The 22175-nt window shown below is 49.8% G+C and overlaps 1 protein-coding gene across 6 annotated transcripts in view; it reads right to left on the reverse strand.

Annotated features, from left to right (window-relative positions):
• Positions 1-22175, reverse strand: part of ADD3 (adducin 3) — a 57337-nt gene that overhangs the window by 18975 nt on the left and 16187 nt on the right. For 3 of the 6 annotated variants that reach the window (XM_044297775.1, XM_044297776.1, XM_044297771.1), the window contains exons 2-3: positions 16741-16783; positions 3037-3256 (exon numbers count right to left, since the gene is read on the reverse strand). In XM_044297775.1, the coding sequence (XP_044153710.1) occupies positions 3037-3231 (195 nt within the window). In that variant the 5' untranslated portion in view covers positions 3232-3256; positions 16741-16783. Of the gene's footprint in view, positions 1-3036; positions 3257-8103; positions 8266-16637; positions 16784-22175 lie in introns of those variants that run through there. The other 3 variants (XM_044297773.1, XM_044297774.1, XM_044297777.1) reach the window with 3 other exon arrangements.

Genomic DNA, 22175 nt, shown 5'->3' on the forward strand with positions numbered 1-22175 from the left:
TATAGTCCCCTCCACCCCCACCATCTCCAGGCTCTGCATACAAGGTCCTTCCTGGTCATCTTGGAGTAACAACCCTCAGGTCTTCTCCTGTGCTGCACCAGTTCTCTGGAACACTCTTCCTCTTGAGAGTCTTCAAAAGGTTCTGGACTCGAATCTAACAGGATTCTGGAAACATCCCGGGTACTAAATCAAATATCCACATCGAGAAATCCCACTGCCGGCTAGGAGGAACAGAATGTTTCCAGGACAAAGGGGACATGATCTAATCAATGTCATCTTCAGAACCTACCCATTCTTGGACCAAATTCCCTCAGCCAGTTCTTCTCACATGCTGCACTTATTCCCTGGAACACTTTCTACAGAAGAGCCGATGATAGAGTCCATCGCTTTAATAAAGAGGTTCTCCAGGTACACCTAACAGGAATTTGGAAAATGTTCGAAGACTCCTCTATCAATGTATCAAACCTGAAAGATTTATAAATCCTTGTATAGACGTGAGGCAAGGCTTCCTTCAAGGACTGAGTGGAAATAGGCTAGCTCCAGCAAGGACTCCTCTAGCAGATGTCTTCTGCTTAATTGCCGATTCCTCCATGATCTGTGTAAAATTCCTTGGTCTTCCGGGATCCATTGCCCTTGGCCAGGTCTTCTCATGTGCTGCACCAATGCTCACGAACATGCTTCCAGCTGACAGAATCCCAGGCGCCAGAAGTTCTCCACGTAAAGAGGTTCTCTGGTCCCATAAGAAAATCTTATCCGCCCAGAGAGCCGTAAACACTATTTCTGCCCCATATACCTGTTCTTTAATGTCAACACTTTCCTTCCCCACCGCATCCTGGCAGGATGTTGACATGTAGAACTTCCCATTTTCCTCAGCTTCTTTCAGGGTTTCCTAAACAATCCCAGAATGCCTTGTGAAGTTTACCTGGAATTGTCCGCCTGCAACTGTTCACTCTAGTAGTCTCACCCCCTACTCCTCAGCCAACCCTGAGAAACATTACAGAGAAAAGAATGTTGGGATTGGTTGGAAAACCCAACAGGAAGTTCTGCATGTAAACATCCTGCCAGCATGCAGTGATGCCGAAAACGGGGGAAGGAAACCGCCAACATGAGAAATGGGTATAGGGGGCAGAATAGGAAGTTCTGCATGTAAACTGCCAGTATGCAGGGTAAATAAAAAAGATAATTATGGCACTGGAGAACCCCTTTAACACATATGTATGTAAATATCAAAAAGTACAACAATAACTCCTGGTCTAATCACTGCCATGAACATAGAACAAAACGCCTCCAGGACAAGAGATGTTTCTCTAGATCTGACTACAGTCTCACCCCCTGTATCATCTTAAGGTTCTGCCTAAAATTCCTTTGCTGGTCTTTTGAGATTAGTTGTTTTCATCCAGGTCTTCTCTTGTGCTGCACCTATCCTCTGGAAAACTCTATGGCACCAAATCATCTATGGAGAAAATCCTGAAAGAAGATCCCGATCATCCATAAATCCTGGCATATTCCCCGCCATCAACACAAAGATTATCTCCAGGACAGTCTAAATCCAACCCAGAAACCTTCTCTTTACGGTCAACCTCAACTCTGGTCACCTCAGCCTCCTGTATGTAATGTCTTCCCTGATCTTCCTGAATGCCCTGTCCTCACTCAGATCTTCTCTTGTGCTGCACCTATTTTCTGGAGCTCACTTCCACCTGCCCGATCTGGAGAGGCTCCAAGAGAACTGGGAGAAACATGGCAGTGGAAGGTGGAGAATGGTGGTTTCCATCCTGACAGGCACGTGAACTTATTAAGCCAAAGCTTCAATACCAGACAGACCTCTCAACCAGTTAAGCCAGTACTCTCTGCTCTGCACTGATGAGGGGCAATCACCCCGAAACAGCTGTCTGCAGATGAGGTGCTGGCTTAGTTAATATCAGAGTCGTGTCTCAAGGCTTATTTAAAGAGCTAAACATTGACTTTCAGGATAGCTGCCTGCAGCCTTACATCTGGTAGTATTAGAGGCAGAGCTTGCTAAGAGCTCATTTGCATCCCTTACGACCCAAGTAGCCATGTTTCCTAACCCTGGACAAATCCCACTGGCTATGGTAGGAGTCAGGTCATTTGCAGCCACTTCACCACCGCTCGTTGTGGGGATGTGGACCTTCAGCAGTCAAGCTTCATGACGTTTCTCATCAGTATGACATAGATGAATAGGGTGCATTTGTCCGGATCTCCAGCAGGGGGCACCCTAATGCCTTACAAAAGCTAACAGGTGGAGGGGGTTCAGCTCTTCGCTGCTGTGCGATACAGATGGATATTTGTATTTGAGGGGCCTCGAAGACCGATGCAATACAGGCTTCTCCAACTGCGGCACTGGGGAATGGTAGGATTTCACAGTAACATCAATATTAAAAATCGGGACAGATACAGCAGAGCTGACAAAGAAGGCAGCCGCAACATTCCTGATATCCCAGTGGCTGTGCCTCTACACCCCCCAAACATTGTCCCTGGAACTCTAGGTGCCGGATAAAGGGTTAACATCCAGAGCAGCCACGATCCTGCCCCCCCCCCCCCCCCCCTCCGCCCGGCTGCGCCCCACAGAGCTGGACACTCTTGTGATTGTGTAATGAAGCGGACGGCACCGAGAGGAGCTCGGGAAGAATTTCAAAGCCCTGCAGCCCCGGCCGGGCGAGCGGAGGCCAAGCATGGGGTCTGTCGGAAAGGGGACCCTGGGGAGCGGACTCTAACCTTCCAGCAAACAGGATTATATGTGGCCCAGGCTGGAAAAGCAGGATCCGTTGGCTAAATCTGTTGTCACACACTGAAGATGTAGCAGAGCTGAACGTGTTATTTGTCTGTCTTTGCTCCTGGTGATAAATGAGTGCAGACAGACTTCCCCTGCAGCCACAGATCACACATGGTGTGGATCCCAGACTACGCACACGCCCCTGCCGCCTCATACACACTCGGCTCTGCTGCATCAGTGCCTCACTAAACTCAGAATCCTTTTCTTCAGCAGATGGCTTTGCACAAGTTTACACGCCCACTCACCGGGCTCTTGAGTATCTGAGTCACTCTCTTCTTCTGCTCCATCATGTTGAAGTCCTGGCGGAGATCTGGGGACATGTTCCTCTCCCGGAGGTAGTTGGGGTCGTTTTCATCGACGCGGTCGAAGTAGCCCTCTTTGTGAGGCATGCTGGGAGGGGGCGGGGCGGTGATCACCCCTTGGCTGGATCCGGAACTCATGGCTCAGTCACAGTGGGGGTCTCACCTGGAAAAGAACGGCAGATGGATGAGGGGGGTAAGTGACAAACAGGGAGCACCCAGAATCCTTCACTGTGAACACCATGAAGTCAGGATTCCGGGAAATAAAATGAGAACGGCGCACCCCCCGGGCGGTAATTGGGTTTTTCACGGGCGGCACAAGGTCACTCCACCTGAACATGGCGGTGACACAAGCGTCTGCTCCAGGCGGACAGATGGCCTTATCCCTCCCGCGCCCAGATTTGTTTTGAAACCTGAGAGGGTCACGCGACGAAGACGAGGGATTATCTGACAAGAGGCGTCCAGCAATACAAGCCCCTGTGCAAAAGTACACACACCCCCTCCAAACACCACATCGCCCCATCCCAGTTCTATCTAATCTAATCCGGCATCTGCACGGCGCAGTCAGATAAAGGGTTACTTCTGCAGCTTTTAATACACTTTGGGTTTCGGTTCTTCATTTCCAAAATCTCTGCTTGCTGTCAGAGAATGAGAGCGTCCCACGTTATGCTAAAAACTCACAGACCTGATACTTTTCACAGCTGAGAGTTTGGCACAATTGTATCCAGTCTAGGACAATCCTCTGTGGAGTAAACAGCCTGGATTGCAGACTGATACATTGTAACAAACCATCAGGAGAGAGATGTGTGCAGCTGGAGTGGATACCATTGTAACAAACCTTCAGCTGGGAGATTATTACATCAGGATAGGTATTCGACTCCTGGATGCAAATAGTAAATCACCTCATTCACTGACAGCAAGCGGTGAAAAATGGCAAGAAATTGAAGCACGGAGGATGTTAGCAAGTAGCAGTTTCTTATTAAGTGATGTCACCATACAGGCATGATGACATCACCAGGGCACAGCCATATTCATACAGACCTAACGCTTCTCACAGCGGAGGGTTTGTTACAATCGGACCAAGTCTAGACAATCTGCGAGTTGAACAGTATGGACTCTGGACCGGATACAATGTATCAGTGCAGGTGAATGTATCAGTCTGGAATCCAGGCAGTTTGGCTCACAGAGGACTGTTCAGACTGGATACACCTGTAACAAACCCTCTGCTGTGAGAAGTATTAGGTCTATACGAAGATGGCTGGAAATAGTGATGTCATCAAGCCGACACAGTGACATCACAAATGCGAAACTCAGGTCAAACATTGCAGCATGAGGAAACTCGCTAATATATGTTGCGCTTCAATTTCTCACCATTTTCAAAATCTCTGCTGGCTGTCAGTGAATGAGTGTTCCCGTTTACCTCCAGAGGCTAAATACCCATCCTAGTCCAACTTTCTCACAATGATATCCTAACTAGACAATCCTCTGTGAGCGAAACAGCCATATCCCAAATGTCTTCTGCAGACAATGTTGTTACAATGTATCAGCGCAGGTAATGTGGAACAAACCGTCAGGACAGGAGATACCACTGTAGCAAACCTTCAGCTGTGAGAAGTATTAGTATTCACTGACAGCAGGGAGAGATCTTTAGAATGTGGAATCGAAGCACAAAGAATATTAGAAAGTAGCAGAACCTTTCGCTACATGGTGATTGAGCCGAGTGATGTCACCACATAGGCATGATGACATCACAACAGACAGTCATCGTGTTAGGCTACTTTCACACTAGCGTTCGGCTGTCCACTCGTGAGCTCCGTTTGAAGGAGCTCACGAGCGGACCCGAACGCCTCCGTCCAGCCCTGATGCAGTCTGAATGGAGCGGATCCGCTCAGACTGCATCAGTCTGGCGGCGTTCAGCCTCCGCTCCGCTCGCCTCCGCACGGACAGGCGGACAGCTGAACGCTGCTTGCAGCGTTCGGGTGTCCGCCTGGCCGTGCGGAGGCGTGCGGATCCGTCCAGACTTACAATGTAAGTCAATGGGAACGGATCCGCTTGAAGATGTCACCATATGGCTCAATCTTCAAGCGGATCCGTCCCCCATTGACTTTACATTGAAAGTCTGAACGGATCCGCGCAGGCTACTTGCGCACTTGCGAATTTTTTTAATGTTATTAATGCAGACGGATCCGTACTGAACGGAGCCTCCGTCTGCATTAATATGATCGGATCCGTTCAGAACGGATCCGATCAAGCGCAAGTGTGAAAGTAGCCTTATCTGCATGGCTCTGGTCACATGACCTCATCTCTCCTGACGTCCATCATTATCATTCAGATCACTACCTTCCCAACATCCACACTTTACATTTTTCGCTGGAATCGCTGCGGCCCCTCCTTTTTCCCATGGACAGTAACCCCCCCCATCTCTCGGGGGGGTGTTTATTTTTTTAGTCCATTTCCTATTCATTGTTGCGACACCATCTGCACATGACAGCGGCCATCCGCTCCTCAATATTAACTGTTCGCACACCGACCGGTTGGACTGGATACGACTGTAACAAACCCTCAGCTATAAAAACGTACGGCCTCTACTGCCATGGCCATCTAATAATTTCTATGACCATGTTGTGCCGTTCTCCTATTATTACTGCTATAAGTGTTTCCACTCACTGACAGCAAGCAGGATCTTTGTGAGGATCTGATACTCAACCTTTGCGACTATGTAACATCTGCTTGATGGAGGCCGGACCACGGATGCACAGTAATACGTGATGTCATCACAGGGACGTAAACAGATCTGCGCTCGTGGGCATCACATGGGACACACATGGCGGTGCGGTTATCAGGACCTCTGCCTGGGCAGTCGTCCAGGGGTCAGCGGCGTCACACGACGAATAAAGCTTTGTATTCAAAGATGTAATTGTTGCCCCCGGCAACTGGAGTTATGATACAAACAATTACAATGTATTTATTCCATCATCTCGCAGGAACAGAGACAACTTCCCCATCGGAGTCAGATTACAGGTTGTCGGCTCCGGTGACCTCAGTGGTGGCGCATAATGGCGGCTCGCTGTAAAAAGTTACCCGCGCAGCAGCGCATTTCACCATCGCTGCATCAAAACGCACATGAGGTCAACACGAGCCACACCGCAGAGGCTTTCATACCGTCTGCTCCAAATACACCCAAAGCCGCCTCCAAAATTATGCATTTCTCACTGGCGCCCACTGCTGGTAACCCTGTGGGAGACAACTTTATCAAACATCCCGCTCCCTTAACATCTAAAGCTGCATTCAACATGCTGACGGTTTCCGCTTAACTCAGGTGCGCCTTTCTGCTGGTCAAAAGGCTGCTGTCGCAAAACTACAACTCCCAGCATGTCCTGCCACCCTGTTTACTTGCTTAAGAGCCACAGGTTGGGGGGGGGGGATGCTTAGATTTCCCAGCAATTAGACATAGAAACTGCATGACCTCTCAGCTTTGGATGTGACTAGAGCAGAAGAGAAAAAAGGATCTTTTTAGGTGTTCTGTCCCTTTAAGAGTATTATTGCGGCGCTCCGATCGCTTTGTGCCGGGACGCTGGGGTCACCTTGTTCAGCTTTTAATTAGAGGGGGAGAGTATATAAAAAATAAAATTAAAAAAAAGGCGCTGTAATTATCTGGGACAGGCAGACGTCACGTAGCCGCGGTGACGCGCTGCCGAGACCTTCCTGACAGACGACACGCGCTCGCTGCGCGGCTTCTATGGGGAGATTCTACAGACACAGGAGTCTTATTGTGGGGACATAAAGCAAGAAAAAGGAGGAACGGGCGCCCGTGCCAGTCACCGGAGGAGCCGCAGAGTCATCCACAGCCGTGCCCGGCCGAGTTAACCCTTAAAGGGGCTTCATGATCGCCACAAACAAGGGTGTCCAGAAGAAAAAGCAGTGTAACGCGTCATAAATATGACGCAGGAGAAATTGGAGGGCGCAGATGGTAAATAGTGTCCAGAAAAATAAAAAGCGTAAGGTTTTTTTTTTTTTTTTTTTTTTTTTTTTTTTTAACTACTGTGCAATCAAAGTTATAAAAGCTGCATTATGTGAACAACGATGCCTGGTCCAGCCTATAATCTGTGCGTAAAAATAGTCGTAAAACGCGACGGGCGCAGTCACACATCTGCCAAGCTGCATTATTTCTCATCAAACACGGAGGCTCCTACGACAGCTCTTATCTGATGAAAACTACATGGGAGGGTACCCGTGCTTCAGGGCGGTCTGCGTCAGGTGCTGAAACGCGTCAGTCGGTCCGTGGTGCATCATTATACTGCCGAGAGGATGTTTAAAGTGATACACGACACCCATCACTTCTCGCCCTTACAGGGGGCGGGGCTATTCCTTGTTACATTTGTAGCAAAAACTTGGAAAGAAACCCAAGAACCCGGAGGACTGGAAACGCGCGGTGGCGACATGTGAACGCGGCTCAGCTGTGGTTAGCACCAGCAGGTTCTTACAGGGATTTGGGAGGCCGACATCATCCTCATAAGATTATATAACCTGGGAGAGAAGTCAGACGGAGGCGGCGCGCGCTCATCATCCCTTCTACGTGACACGGAGGCTGCCCTCGTAGGAGGGGCCATGTCTACTAAACTGCAGTCATCGTGGGGTCTAAACATCACACATATCTGGATCACGTTGCAGCAAACACCTTACGTGCCGAAATTACCGCTCCCACCCAGCTTTTCCCAGACCCCTGATCGGCACATCTCTCACCGAGCCGCTCCTCCCGCTGTTGCCGTTCCGTATTCTAGGAAAGCTGGGTGACAACCAGAGAAGATCTGCCGCTTTCATCATTCCTATGGACATTATGTCGATTGCAGATTCACTGTTTTCATATGTTCTGCTCTAATCACATCCAAAGCTGTACTAAGAATCCAGCAAGGTCATTTCCCAATGTCACCCCCTGCTGGCTTACTGACTGTACTGCTTTATGAAAGACACAACATTCACACTGCCCCAGCGCCTTTACTTGTCTATACTTACGAAATTCTTATACTCTAGTCACATCCAAAGCTGCAATCAACTACTGGTTTCCTGCTCACTCTCCATGAAGGCCGTCGGAGTTGTCGCCCAGCTTTACACTCAGGAGGCGTCAAGGGCATGGGAGAATTTGTCTCCAAGATAGCAGACGGTGGATCGGTGTTTAGGCCCCTCCCCCACACGCTATAGTCGCAGACTCGTCCGCTGGCGCGTTAACAAGGAAGGGTTACGGAAAGGACATTGCGAATCCGCTTGGCAGTCAGACAGCGTCCATCGCGGGGACCGCAGGGAAGGTCGCAATGTTTTTCCGTTATTACAAGCAGCTGGAGAATCACAAATGTGTCTTATAACAGGAAAGATCTGTGTAAGGAACTCATCACCGGGGGCAGGGCACGGCGAGGCGGCTCTTAAAGGGACGCTCCATCTCTGGGGCTTATGGCCTCATCGCCAGCATCGGCACAGAGCAGGCTTCACATTCTGTGAGGTGTAAAGTCATGTAGGAAACACCAACTGCCCTCAGCATTACATTGTTGGGGGTGTCTATACACAAGTTTGCCGACTGTCTCCATTAACAAGCAGAATAGTGAGTGCAGCTCTGGAGTATAATACAGGATGTAACTCAGGATAAGTAATGTATGTACACAGTGACTGCACCAGCAGAATAGTGAGTGCAGCTCTGGAGTATAATACAGGATGTAACTCAGGATAAATAATGTATGTACACAGTGACTGCACCAGCAGAATAGTGAGTGCAGCTCTGGAGTATAATACAGGATGTAACTCAGGATCAGTAATGTATGTACACAGTGATAACCTAACATCCAGCAATCCAGAATATCCGATAATCCGGCATCTGTAAATCATGAAGGGGCTACGTCCTCGTGGTCTTATCTGCAGGGATCCACATTATGGGATTTATCTCCCGTCTCCATCCCAGCAGCCGAGGATCTTGGCAGGCCGAGCGGGATCCGGCACACGGCTGCTCACTTGGAACGATGCGGCCAGGAAATGATTACGGTTGTGAGCGCGGTGCTAGGAAAACAGACTTAAGCTGAAGTATAAAATCCAGTGGCCGTTCACGATACGAGGGGCTCCACCTGAAAATTACAAGCTCATGGGCCCCTGGAGATTTTGGGGGGACAACAATCTCTTCCCTTATATTATCAACTTAAGGGACGTCGCTGCGGTATGAGCCGGCGCCGGTGCAGCTAATGTCAAGGCCGCAAAAACGGCAAACTGCACGAGTTCTATCCGGGACAGGATCAGCGCAATGGGCGGGGTCACAGGACTGTCTGGAGTAATGTGCAGCAGGAAACTGATGCATCAGCCTGCACAGGACTCCGTGGCGGACGCCAGGCGGTCGCTCTGTAAGTGGCCATGGCTTTCCCAGGGATGAAGCATCTTCCTGGGAGGAAATGACCGCTCCATGGAGATGGTGAGGTCACCGCCGAGGACGCCATCATATTAATCAGACAGGCGGGGCTCAGGCGGGTGAGAGGGTCTCCGGATCATGTGACCACTGCTGCCCCCATGTGGCAATTCACACACTTGCCTTTGACTTGAAACTAATGCAAAAGCTGAAATTCACATCTGCAATTGGTGACTCCGGCTCATCGGCAGTGTCTACAGGGGCACAGGGTAATCAGAAACCCCCTCCTGTCCCCCATGCTGTGCACTGCACCTATGCTCCATTACAGCACAGCTATGATCATGACTCCAGCCTGGAAAGATTGTGTATCGAGTCTGAAGTGGCCTGGACTGAAGGACGGACTCCACTGTGGTGCTCTGTGCCTCCCCATACTTTACACTGCAGCCATACTTGTTTAGAAGAAGTCAGGACATGAACAGGTTAATACCCAAGAGGTAGAATAATCAAACTTTCAGGAAAGCATGGCATGTAGATGGATGGGAGGGGGGCGGTCACCGTCCAGGGGGAGGGGGGGGGCGGCGGGAGGTCACCGTCCAGGGGGAGGGGGGGGGGGGGAGGTCACCGTTATGGGGGACAGTTAACTGCTGGGGTATATAGGGTTACTAGCGATTTCCACAAATTGATCGGGCGCCTGGGCGTCCCCTGGAACACACAAACAAGCACTTCGTACACGGGCAGCGCCAGGTACTATTACTAATAAATAGATATATAGCCCTGCATAAGTAATGCCCCCCCCCCCCCAACTGGTGTGAGTATTACTCATGCAGAGATGATGGAAGGGGTAAGTCAGTGGCAGTATGTCCCTATGATAACTACACTTGGCTCGCAGGATAGCGGTCACAGGTCACAAACAAGAGAATGAAAAAGAGGAAACTGATCAGACAAAGACAACACAACACACGGCGCGAGAGATAAAAGAGCGCCGTGCACCATGACTATCCGCCCCGGCGACATGGCGGCCAGGGTAATGGCAGCAGAACGACCGTCAGCTTCCTCTATAAAAGCCTTTCCCATGTGCTGCAGCAGCACTGCTCATCCTGCGCTTGGGTCATGAATAGAATACCAGAACTCCAGTTTGGACCGACACTTGGACAAAGCAATGGCGGATGCACAATGCGTGGCGGTCACAAAAAAAAGACCCCCAGGAAATCTCAGCACTGTGAGCTACGAGGCACAGAATTCCCACCAGTGCGCACTTCCCGGCTCCTCCGAATTGGTCGCTTTTTTCCCAGGGCTCCCGGGGGATGCCAGGCAGTTGTATCGGATGCGGTGCCCCCGGACATCGAGCTGTTCCCTCAGGACCCATAATGGCGGCCTCCACAATGAGAGGCGCCGGGGCGGCCGGTTAAAGTGAGGGGTGACTTGTTACAAGGACCTCCAGTCCTCAGTGCAGAGGAGAACATCACTCATGTCGATGAAGGGTTTTAACTTTTTTTTTTTTTTTTTTTACAGCTGCCTGTGAATGTGTCAGTCTTTACCATTTTCGCATTCTATTCATGAACTAAAAAACTCAGGGCTGACGTTTCTACAATTCTAGAGGTGGTCTGGATCACCCGCCCTACAGGCCGCCGGTCAGGCTCCCGGGTGCAGCGATGACAGCGCCTCTCCCCCATCAGATCGAGGAGATGAATACCACTCATCTTCGTCAAACGCCACATGCCAACCACACCAGTGCTACTGTCAATAGTGGTTCATGAATAGAATTCTAGGACTACAGTTCAAACTGACTTTATAGATTTTTTTTCCCTCATTCTAGGTGGAAATGCCCTTTAAATGTTCCCTCCACGCTGCGCCCCATCATCAGATAGGAATGGCAGATAATCAGGGTACGTGGGGCTCACCCGCATAACTGGGTGTCTCCGCTGCTCAATGCAGCACGCTAGGAATGCACAAAACACTATGCAAAGGAGAACGCGTGGCGGAGCGCCAGAGCCACATCTCATGTCCACCGCTGACATCCCCTCTGTAGTCGCCAAGAGGGGGGGGATTTACCAGGCGTCCGGCCAACAACCGGGGCGTCACAGGCAGCGCTTTATTACAGTCGCACGATATTGGGGGGGGGGGGGGGGGGAATCTCTCTGCAGGGTCTATTTTATAAACCACTGAGATCTACTACACTAGATCCGAGAGGGATTTATTGCTACGTTCATCTGAAGCCTCAGGAATAGAATACCAGAACTGCAGTAAAGACCGTCACCACAGGCAGGAGAGAGATAAAAGGACTACTACTGATGATCTCTAGCTTATGCAGGTCAGGATCTGTGGAAAGCTGGGTGGCAATGGGCACAGTACCAGCTGTTAGATAGGTTGTCACCTGTTGGAAAGCTGGGTGACAACCATTGTAGTACCTGATGTAGTCACCCAACTCTCCCCAGACACCTGAACACTTTAGATACGGTGAGCCAATGACAACCAATATGGCCCAGACCCCTGAGCAGCAGATAGGCTGAGCCGTGGCGCTCCACGGGTTACAGGGATATAGCAGAGCCGTGGCGCTCCACGGGTTACAGGGATATAGCAGAGCCGTGGCGCTCCACGGGTTACAGGGATATAGCAGAGCCGTGGCGCTCCACGGGTTACAGGGATATAGCAGAGCCGTGGCGCTCCACGGGTTACAGGGATATAGCAGAGCCGTGGCGCTCCACGGGTTACAGGGATATAGCAGAGCCGTGGCGCTCCACGGGTTACAGGGATATAGCAGAGCCGTGGCGCTCCACGGGTTACAGGGATATAGCAGAGCCGTGGCGCTCCACGGGTTACAGGGATATAGCAGAGCCGTGGCGCTCCACGGGTTACAGGGATATAGCAGAGCTGTGCTAGTCCATCGGTTACAGGGATATAGCAGAGCTGTACTAGTCCATCGGTTATAGGGATATAGCAGAGCTGTACTAGTCCATCGGTTATAGGGATATAGCAGAGTTGTGCTAGTCCATTGGTTACAGAGATATAGCAGAGCTGTGCTAGTCCATGTTACTTACTAAGTATACGGGAGCGGCCGCACTGATTGCCACCCAGCTTTCCGCGGAGCAGATGCAGCTGCCGGTTTCTTGGTGTCGGGGGGTTGTTTGCAGCAGATCGGATGAAAGCTCCATCTGGGGATCACAAAGCTCCAGAATACTCCGCGGACCGCTGTGATGTCAATCACCGAGGTCAGCGCGCCGAGGAACGGCATGTTCTGCGCCCCGGCAGCCTCACAGGGGCTTCATTATTGGGGAGGGGGGTCTGGTCTGTGCCTGTATTTAGGGCCTGACATTTAGCGTCCTGCAGACAAGGGACGGATTCACTGCGGAGAGAGCGAGGAGCGGCCAACGGAAAAAGACTAGGATGATAAAACCGCCAATAATGATTTATTCAAGCGGCTGCGTCGTCCACTTCAGTTGCACTGTGCTATCCCGGCGGGATATATTCTAGGTTCATCCTGGGCACCCTGTTTCATGAACAGAAAGCCAGAAATGCAGCGAAGACCGACACATTACAGACAGAAGATGAGGGGGTGAAACTATGCTCAATATTTAGGCTAATGACACAGATTGCTACATCTGTATCTTACAACTAAAAGGCAGTCGTTTCCAATAGGGCGGCGCCATTGGCGTATGAGGTCCGCAGCGCAGGAGATCGGCGGCCATCTTCCCCTGCCTCAAAACATAGCATGTATAGGGGGGGGGGGGGGCGACACCTATAGGGGTCCCAGAGAGGCACAGAAGAGGGAGGAGTCATACGTGGGAAAGCGTTGGGGGGTTAATCCTTTGTCGCCGCACCCCGTCCTCGGCTCTACGCCCTCCGCGGCTGGCTGGGTGCCAGGGGGCCTCCCTCACAGTTTCGGGGTGCCAGATGTTTCTAGTTAATACGATAGATGGAGAAATGATAACAGCCGGAGTTAATTAACCATTTCCCTGCCGCCCCAGGCTTCCCCTCCAGCCACGGAAGGAGTTAAATGTGCTAATTACTGGCTAATTAGTAGCTGGGGGTGTAGAAAAGGGAGGGGGAGGCTCCGGCTTAAAGGAACACAAACCCGAAAAATTAGCTATTCTAGTTTATGGGCCCCTGTTTTACTATCCCCCCCTCCTATGAGGACATCAGGGGGATGGGTCCACAAGATCTCTGCTTGCTGTTTGTGAACGAAACATGCTGCAAACTGGGCTTGTCACAGTGTGTCAGAGCAGAGGAGGGATTTGAGCTGCTGCAGCTTCTGCATTGTAACAATCCCTTTAAACTTACTGACTGGGTCCATTCACTGACAGCAAGCATGCAACTTAAAAATGGTGAGAAACTGAAACAAAGTATATGATAACGGGATGATAGGGGCTCCTGCGTATCAGCACTGGCCTGAGGGCCCCAAGTGTCATCCTGAGAAAACCTGAAGGAGCCTCCTCAGGCGGGACCTCACCCCCAGGAATCTGCTGAGAACAGGATATGGAAGCTTATCTGGAGCAGGACTAGGGACAGCGGGGATGATGGGAGTGGGGGTGGACATCCTGGAATATCACAGGCTTATCAGTCAGGAAGGCCGCACTCATCACAATCCCACCACCAGATACCAGCTTTCAGAAGGTGCCAACCGAAGTACGGCAGCCAGTGCTGTAGCAGAGGTCTTACCACCCGGCATATACATCAGCTTACTTTCTCCCCTCTACAGCCATACCGTGGACGTGTCAGTCTTCACTGCCGTCTCGGCATTGTATTACATGAGCAGGTTATAGGTCCCCAGCGCTGCAGTGCATGGACTTATAGGAGGACGGGGAGAAAAAACAGGGCTGAAAGTGGTGGGCTCGAAAGACTGGCCAATCTACAGTAATGTCCTCTCACATGGCACCGGAGCCACTGGGCCCCCAGGGTCCAAGTACGATCTGTGTGCCCAATACTGTGACCCCTTTGGCGTTTTCTGACACGTGTTACATCGCGTTATATTTGACACGTGTCTCCGCGTGTATCTATATTCAGACACAGACAGCGGATCACGACCCACCGCCCTCCGGCCCCCTCAAAATGCTTCTGACAGAGATGGATCTGGCGGGAATATTTTATTACCAGTTATATACGGTCGGCTTTACTGTACTTGACGGAGGTCTATAGTGAGCGAGAACACGAGGGGTTAATCCCACCTCCCCCACCCAGAGCAGGAATGCTGAACTTTCCCATTCAGGCAGGAAACAATAGCTGTGATAATGTATAGAGCAGATCCTCCAGCCCCTCCAGATAACAGGCAGGATGGCGGAGATGGAGAACGCCGCTGATCTCCGCCGCCCCCAATTCACAGACCCGGGTGCAGAGAGTCTCTGCCATTACTAGGTTCTGCATATTGTGAGTTCTATAAGTATTCACACCCAGGAGAGCATCGAAAGTCCTGTACTTTCTGACAATGATAAAGTCCCCATCGATCCCTCCAACCCCGAAGAGAACCCAGCGCCATTGTCGCTCCGTCCACGCCGCGGTCCGTGCCATCGGGTGTTTATAACCTCAGAGCAAAAAACACAGCAAACTCTTCTGACCTGTTACAATGTATCAGTGCAGGGAAAACATAGCAAACGTATCAAAATGTAACATCCGGGCTGAGCATTGTCTAGAGTGGATGCAACTGTATCAAACCCCCAGCTGTGAAAAGTATCAGGCCAGCACAGGTGTGCAGCCTCCGGATAGAAACAAGAATGCTTGCAATTCACTGTCAAGCAAGCAGAGATCTTGAAATGGGGAGGAACTGGAATGCAAAGTTTGCGCAAAACTTCAAAGAGCAGTTTCCCTTTAACTGGACTGTAAGCTCTGCCGTTTTGTTTCATGGACCAGGAAGCTCAGGATGAGCCCCAGTGCAAGGATTTGTGGGAGCATATAGACAATGCTATCATCTGGCGCGATGCAGCGTCTGTGGCTGCGAGATCCTGGGGGCCACAGTGAACCCGTATTCACCCCAGAAAACTCCTCAATTATTTGGGAACCACCTCAAATGCCAATGAACCAAGTTCAGATGCAGAGCCCTGTAATTAACCCCGTTTTGACAGGGCGGGGATCGGGGGGGTGAACTCTACAGAGCCGAGGCAAAGAGGAAGCTCGACGTGAGGTTTAAAAACACTACGCCGCACCCAGAAACCACAAGCCGAGCAAACGATCTTCCAGGGAAGCCAACGAGGTGCCCCCAGGGAGGCGACATTTAAAGGGACACTCAACAGTATCACAACAGAGAGGTGGATTTTGCGTGACATGAATGGAATTTATATATTTTTTCCTATAAAACTCACCCAGCGCATCTTACAGTACAAAAGGTAGCATGAATGTTATTGGAAACAGTCAGCAAGCTTCAACCACCTCCCTAATGGCATAGCGGAGGTCGTATAATGGAGCGGGGGGGGGGCAATTAGTGTTTCCCACATGAGATGACTGGACAAAGCATGGATAAAAAAATTATTATACTTCCCAGAATGCTAATCACCAGAGCAATGTCTGTGCAGACACTGAACAAGCAGGGGGCAGAAAACTGAATTCTTTGCTTTGGATGTGACTGGAGTACAAGGCAATAAGTCGCGCGGCATATAGGCTACAATTACACTGCAACATGTGCTGCGCGACATATTTGTAATGATAGTCAATGGAGTCGCACTGCGACATGCGGCGACACCATTGACTACCATTATAAAAATTGTGGTGCGACAACTGTCTCCGTGCAGCCCTGGCCCAAGACTGGAGACGACTGAAGCTCAACGGTCCCCTGAAGACTGGATCTGGAGAAGATGCAGCTCCACCGGATCTCAGCAAATAAAATCAGATTCATTGTTTTTTTTTTAAATCAGCAAAATTCTGTAATAACTTTTCATAGTATTCAAGATCTCTGCTTGCTTCATTCATGTGATTGTCACAGAGGTGAATGGCTCGTTATTAGACACGGCTCTCACAACTGGATTGTAACGAACCAGGCCCCTCTGTGATCAAGACATATTTGAATCCACTGGAAGTAAGCAGTGAGCGTTTCCACTGAATGACAGCAAGCTGAGATCTTGAAAACCACAAATAATTGTTACAGAAAGTAAATTGGACAAAAAACAAAACAAAACACAGAAGTCCTATCAGCTCACAAAGAAGAAACCATAACCAGGAGCCGGGACACGAAAGTACCCCGTACATGTGGAAGACATTACACCGAGCCGTCACTGCGCAGCGTTATCATCCATCATCCAGTGCGACCCTCTCCGCGCACCCCATAGATATAATATCCGGCCACGTACCCAAATATGTTCCCAGGAGGAAGAAAATTCAGCTCTTCTTCACCTACAAGAGAAAAAATGTTTTAATGTTTTTATTCTTTGTGATTATGTCCGTATAACCTGAAAATGACACACAATATATTATCAGGTTACTGTATCTTTAAGGGATTGTCTACATAAAGATTCTGAAATATGAGTTTTCACAAAAGAGCAAAGAATAGAGGACATTTCCTAAAAATCACTTTTCAGCTTTCCTGTGTGGATTGGGATAAAGTCAGCAGAGTCGTCTCCACCCGAGGGAGGAGTCGTCAGCAGAGTCGTCTCCACCCGAGGGAGGAGTCGTCAGCAGAGTCGCCTCCACCCGAGGGAGGAGTCGTCAGCAGAGTCGTCTCCACCCGAGGGAGGAGTCGTCAGCAGAGTCGTCTCCACCCGAGGGAGGAGTCGTCAGCAGAGTCGTCTCCACCCGAGGGAGGAGTCGTCAGCAGAGTCGTCTCCACCCGAGGGAGGAGTCGTCAGCAGAGTCGTCTCCACCCGAGGGAGGAGTCGTCAGCAGAGTCGTCTCCACCGAGGGAGGAGTCGTCAGCAGAGTCGTCTCCACCCGAGGGAGGAGTCGTCAGCAGAGTCGTCTCCACCCGAGGGAGGAGTCGTCAGCAGAGTCGTCTCCACCCGAGGGAGGAGTCGTCAGCAGAGTCGTCTCCACCCGAGGGAGGAGTCGTCAGCAGAGTCGTCTCCACCCGAGGGAGGAGTCGTCAGCAGAGTCGTCTCCACCCGAGGGAGGAGTCGTCAGCAGAGTCGTCTCCACCCGAGGGAGGAGTCGTCAGCAGAGTCGTCTCCACCCGAGGGAGGAGTCGTCAGCAGAGTCGTCTCCACCCGAGGGAGGAGTCGTCAGCAGAGTCGTCTCCACCCGAGGGAGGAGTCGTCAGCAGAGTCGTCTCCACCCGAGGGAGGAGTCGTCAGCAGAGTCGTCTCCACCCGAGGGAGGAGTCGTCAGCAGAGTCGTCTCCACCCGAGGGAGGAGTAGTCAGCAGAGTCGTCTCCACCCGAGGGAGGAGTCGTCAGCAGAGTCGTCTCCACCCGAGGGAGGAGTCGTCAGCAGAGTCGTCTCCACCCGAGGGAGGAGTCGTCAGCAGAGTAATTTTTTTTATTAGAAGGCGGGGTTAGCAGAGTCATCTCATAATCATGAAAGGGAGGGGTAGCAGTCATCTCATCATTAGAAGGCAGGGTCTGCAGTCATAGCATTATCATTTGAGGGAGGAGCCAGCTCATGGTGATAAGAAGGCTGGGTCAGCAGTCATCACATTATCTATATAGGGAAGGGTCAGCGTAGTGATCTCATAGAATCCTCTCAGCAGACGTGGTCAGTAGAGTCATCCTATCAGTAGAGGGAGGGGTCAGCAGTCATCTAATTATCATTTGAGGGAGGAGTCAGTCTTCTCACGGTGATTAGAAGGCAGGGTCAGCAGTCATCAATAGAGGGCAGGGTGAGTATAGTGATCTCTTTTTTTTTGGGGGGGGGTAGAATCCTCTTCAGTGTACACAGATACATTGTATCGCTGTCCCATTTACACCTCCAATTTTGTTATTTTTATATATTTTTCAATATTTTACATCATTTTCCACATTCCATCATTTTCCATCTGTAAAGTAAATGTCGACCATCGCGCCGGCAATTAGCACATCGTCGCTGAACAAGTTTTGACAAATTTATTACCGGATTACTAAACATTAATCTTAAAATCTCAGCGTGGGCAGATCTGGTGTAATTTCTCCACCTCATTAAGGACTTACACGAGGCTTTACAGATTAGCTGAGATCACGGCTGCAGCCATGGCCGCTAGTGGGGAGATTAACCGCAGACGAGGGGGAGCCAGGGAACCCTGACAGAAAAAGAGGGCGACCCCAGGGCTCCCCCGACCACCACTAGAACAGTACAACTCCAACAGGATTAAATCACCAGATGCATCGTAACGTCACAAAGATACATAAAGATTACTTCTACTGTACAGTAAACTACTCTTATACTCTAGTCACAGACAGAGCTGCATTTACAACTCCGATAGCTGCCCTTGCAAACACACTGCACTCGCAGCCAGTTATGTGGCCATATAGCTTAGCTGATTAACTATCATTTGAATGCAACAGAACTTTGAATACAGCTTTGGTAGTAACTGGAGTACACCTGCACAAGGTAAAATGTGCATTTTTTCTGTTTATCTACCTGCATTTCAAAAGTACAGAAAACACAAAAATGCAGAAAAACCTCCCCACAACTTGTAAACAGAGCCTTAATGTACACAAAAAGCAATGCTGGGGTTTGTAGTCCTCACAGTAATGTCAGGAATCCTGCAGCGCCAATGCACAAGGTTCCCATAGACTGACGAAAACCGCCTCTTTTTCCAGTGTTCATCCTCAGCCTCCTGATTCATGAATAGAATACCACAAGTACAGTAAAGACTGACACAAAAGTAAAGCTGTAAGAACGGGAGGAGAAAAGCTCAGTGACCACCTCTACGCCCACTGTAAAGAACGCCATTAGCGGTCGTCACCCAGTGTAACTGGTGCAGAATCACTCTCAGACTTTAAAGCCCTCTTTACGGCCATCATTGTGCAAGACGGAAAAACAATAAAATCAGAAAATCCAGCAAAATAAAAAAATCTGTGGACGAGGCTGTGAAATCAATCCCGACTCCCGGGAAAGCTGGAAAATGGAAAGATTTTCCTTTAAATGGAGTTTCCTCTTCCTAAAAGCCGGTCCCGGAGGAACCCCACAAGTGTTATTATTACACGGGTATGAAGTGCTGAGTACTGGATACGGGGGCCCCAGAGACAATAAAAACTCACTGGCAGAAGATGATCGATTTCCAGAAGGAGAGATGGAGAAACCATTAGATCCCAGTAAGATACTGACCAGCACTGGCCTTCAACGTCAGCAAGTGGAGAGAATCCAACAGAGCGGGCGACGAGCAAGGCGATGAACAAAATGTTACAAGATGCAAGGAGACGCGTTGTGCAATGGTTACTCTTTTCCAAATATATTTCCTGCAACAATTCCTGGTGATTGTTAAGATCTCTGCTTGCTGTAATTAAGTAGGAAACATCACTGTTTACTAGCAGAGGATTAAAAAAAATAAAAAAAAATGCCCTGCCATGGACACACAGGTGCGGGGCTCGCTACATTTACACTGCCGCAGTAGCACACCGCATGCATTGTGCTCTTTGTTTTGGCCCTGCGTTTCTTTCTACAGATGAAACGTATAAAAAATATCAAAAAAAATTTTTGCACTGGAAAAACGCAGCCAAAAACAGTATTGCAAAATGGTAGTAAAATATGTGCACAGTACTGCCAGATGCGATTCCAGCTTCAGAGCTGTGTGCCTATTGAATGACAGCAAGCAGAGATCTTAAAGTATGAGCGGCGCATTATATGGCTCTAGGATATGACATTATGGTGGTTTGACGGCTGGGACCACCAGTTTCTCCAAATGCATGCCCGTGGTCCAGCGCGGCGGCATCTTCTCTGCACAGGGTTGCTTCAGGGCCTCCGGCGGTACAGGGTGCGACCAGCCCACAACCCAGGACCACCGAGCCAATGACTGTAGAAAAGCTCCAAGTTTATCAGCGCGCCCACCGCAGACCACAAGGGGGGGGGGGGGGTAGAGGCGATTAAGAGGGCCTGGGGCCATTAAATATAGAGCACAGGATTCCCGAGAGGAATGTTACATTACACTACTTATCTCCGAGCAGGACCACAAGAATTCACACCCTATTTATGCCAGGTCTAAATGGGCAACTTATGCCAGGAATTCCGCCTGGGATTTAATCCTGGAATGTGTTACGAGGGATTCTGGGATGGTCACTGGACCCTAATAAAAAAATATTACAACAGTGCCCATGGTACAGGACTTGTAATTCCCAGATACTAAATGGATGTTTTATGGGGGTCCCCTTTGTAGACCATAGATGACCTAATGCAAAGGATGGGCCACAGACCCCCACCCCAGTCCATTAACTCTGGACCCATATAAACCCAAGGGCTCCATCCAATGTTACAGGGGCTCAATGGTATCAATGGTTGCTCAGAATCCAGTAAATTCAAGAGTTCCATCCAATCGTCCAACGTTACAGGGGCTCAAGACCCTCAACACCATGGACACCACTCATGTTTCAGTATAAATGGTGGTTCAGAACCCACTAAATCAAAGAGGCCCATCCAATCCTGCAACACAGGATCTCAAGACCCTGAACGAAAACACAAGGACACCAACCATTCATTAGTATCAATGGTTGCTCAACATACCACTAAATCAAAGAGGCCCATCCAATCCTGCAACGCTCATGTTCCTCAGTGAAAACTAAGGACACCATACATTCATTAGTAGCAATGGTTGCTCAGGACTCCACTCAATCCAAGAGTCTCATACAATCATATAGAAGAGGAAGAAATCAGGACCCTCAATGAACTGGTGCTGCCCGAAGTGTCCATGGCCATCTATGAATGTCCTCCAGGACCGGATGGGACGTTTCTTAGTGGGGTCCCAAGTGACCTCTGAAACTAACAAATGGGTAGTACCCATGATGTGCTTTTCCTAATTTCAACCCAAAAGTCAGATGCAAGCTATGGACATATAAATAAAAAGGGCACCATGGATGGCACTCATTAACTCAGGGCGGTGAGGTCATCCATGCCATAGGTCCTGAAGCAGATGAAGGAACTCAAGACACTCAAAGAAATAAAAGAGCACGATGGGCACCACTCATGGCTGCTTGGAACCCCATCCAACTGACATGCCAAATGACAGTCATGGAGCCTCTCTAGAGACCCCGATCACCAGCAGTGCCCCATCATCAGCTGATGGAAGGAGGCGGCAGAAGCCAAGCGGATGGTCAGTAACAGGTCATTTAGACGCTGAAGAGATTTCTATTGTTTGTATCCTGAAAGATAAAAAAATCTGAGTTTCCGGCACATCCAAACATAAGAGCCATGAAAGACAGAAATGTAACCTGCTGAGCGATGCAACAATGAGCGGAGGACCGCTTCCATCATCCTCCACAATCTAACAGTTCAGGGGATGGAAGGAGTTATAGTTTCCTGTCCTCTCTCTGGGGCCAGATACTAGAGAAGGTCCTACTGGGAGCTTGTCTGGAGCCTCATGTGAAGTAAATGAGGAGTGTTCTCTCAGCGAGGATGAAAGTCGACGGAAGCAAAACCTGACGAGGGTCAACGCCCTTCACCCACAGCCTCCTTAGGTCTTGTTCTCCTTGACTTCACTAAGTCTCCCTCACTGAACTCAAGAACCTCAAGTCCCTGCTCGGTCTCCTCCACGTCATAAGTAAGAGAGACCTACAACAAGTCTGTGCGGCTTGGAGGGACAGTCTCTTCTACAGCAGATAGAACTTCTATAAAAAACTGTGGTCAACCAGAGTCTAAAGAGAATCCTGCAAAAATATTTCTGTAA

The sequence above is a fragment of the Bufo gargarizans genome, chromosome 6, assembly GCF_014858855.1.
Source record: "Bufo gargarizans isolate SCDJY-AF-19 chromosome 6, ASM1485885v1, whole genome shotgun sequence".
NCBI lineage: Eukaryota > Metazoa > Chordata > Amphibia > Anura > Bufonidae > Bufo > Bufo gargarizans.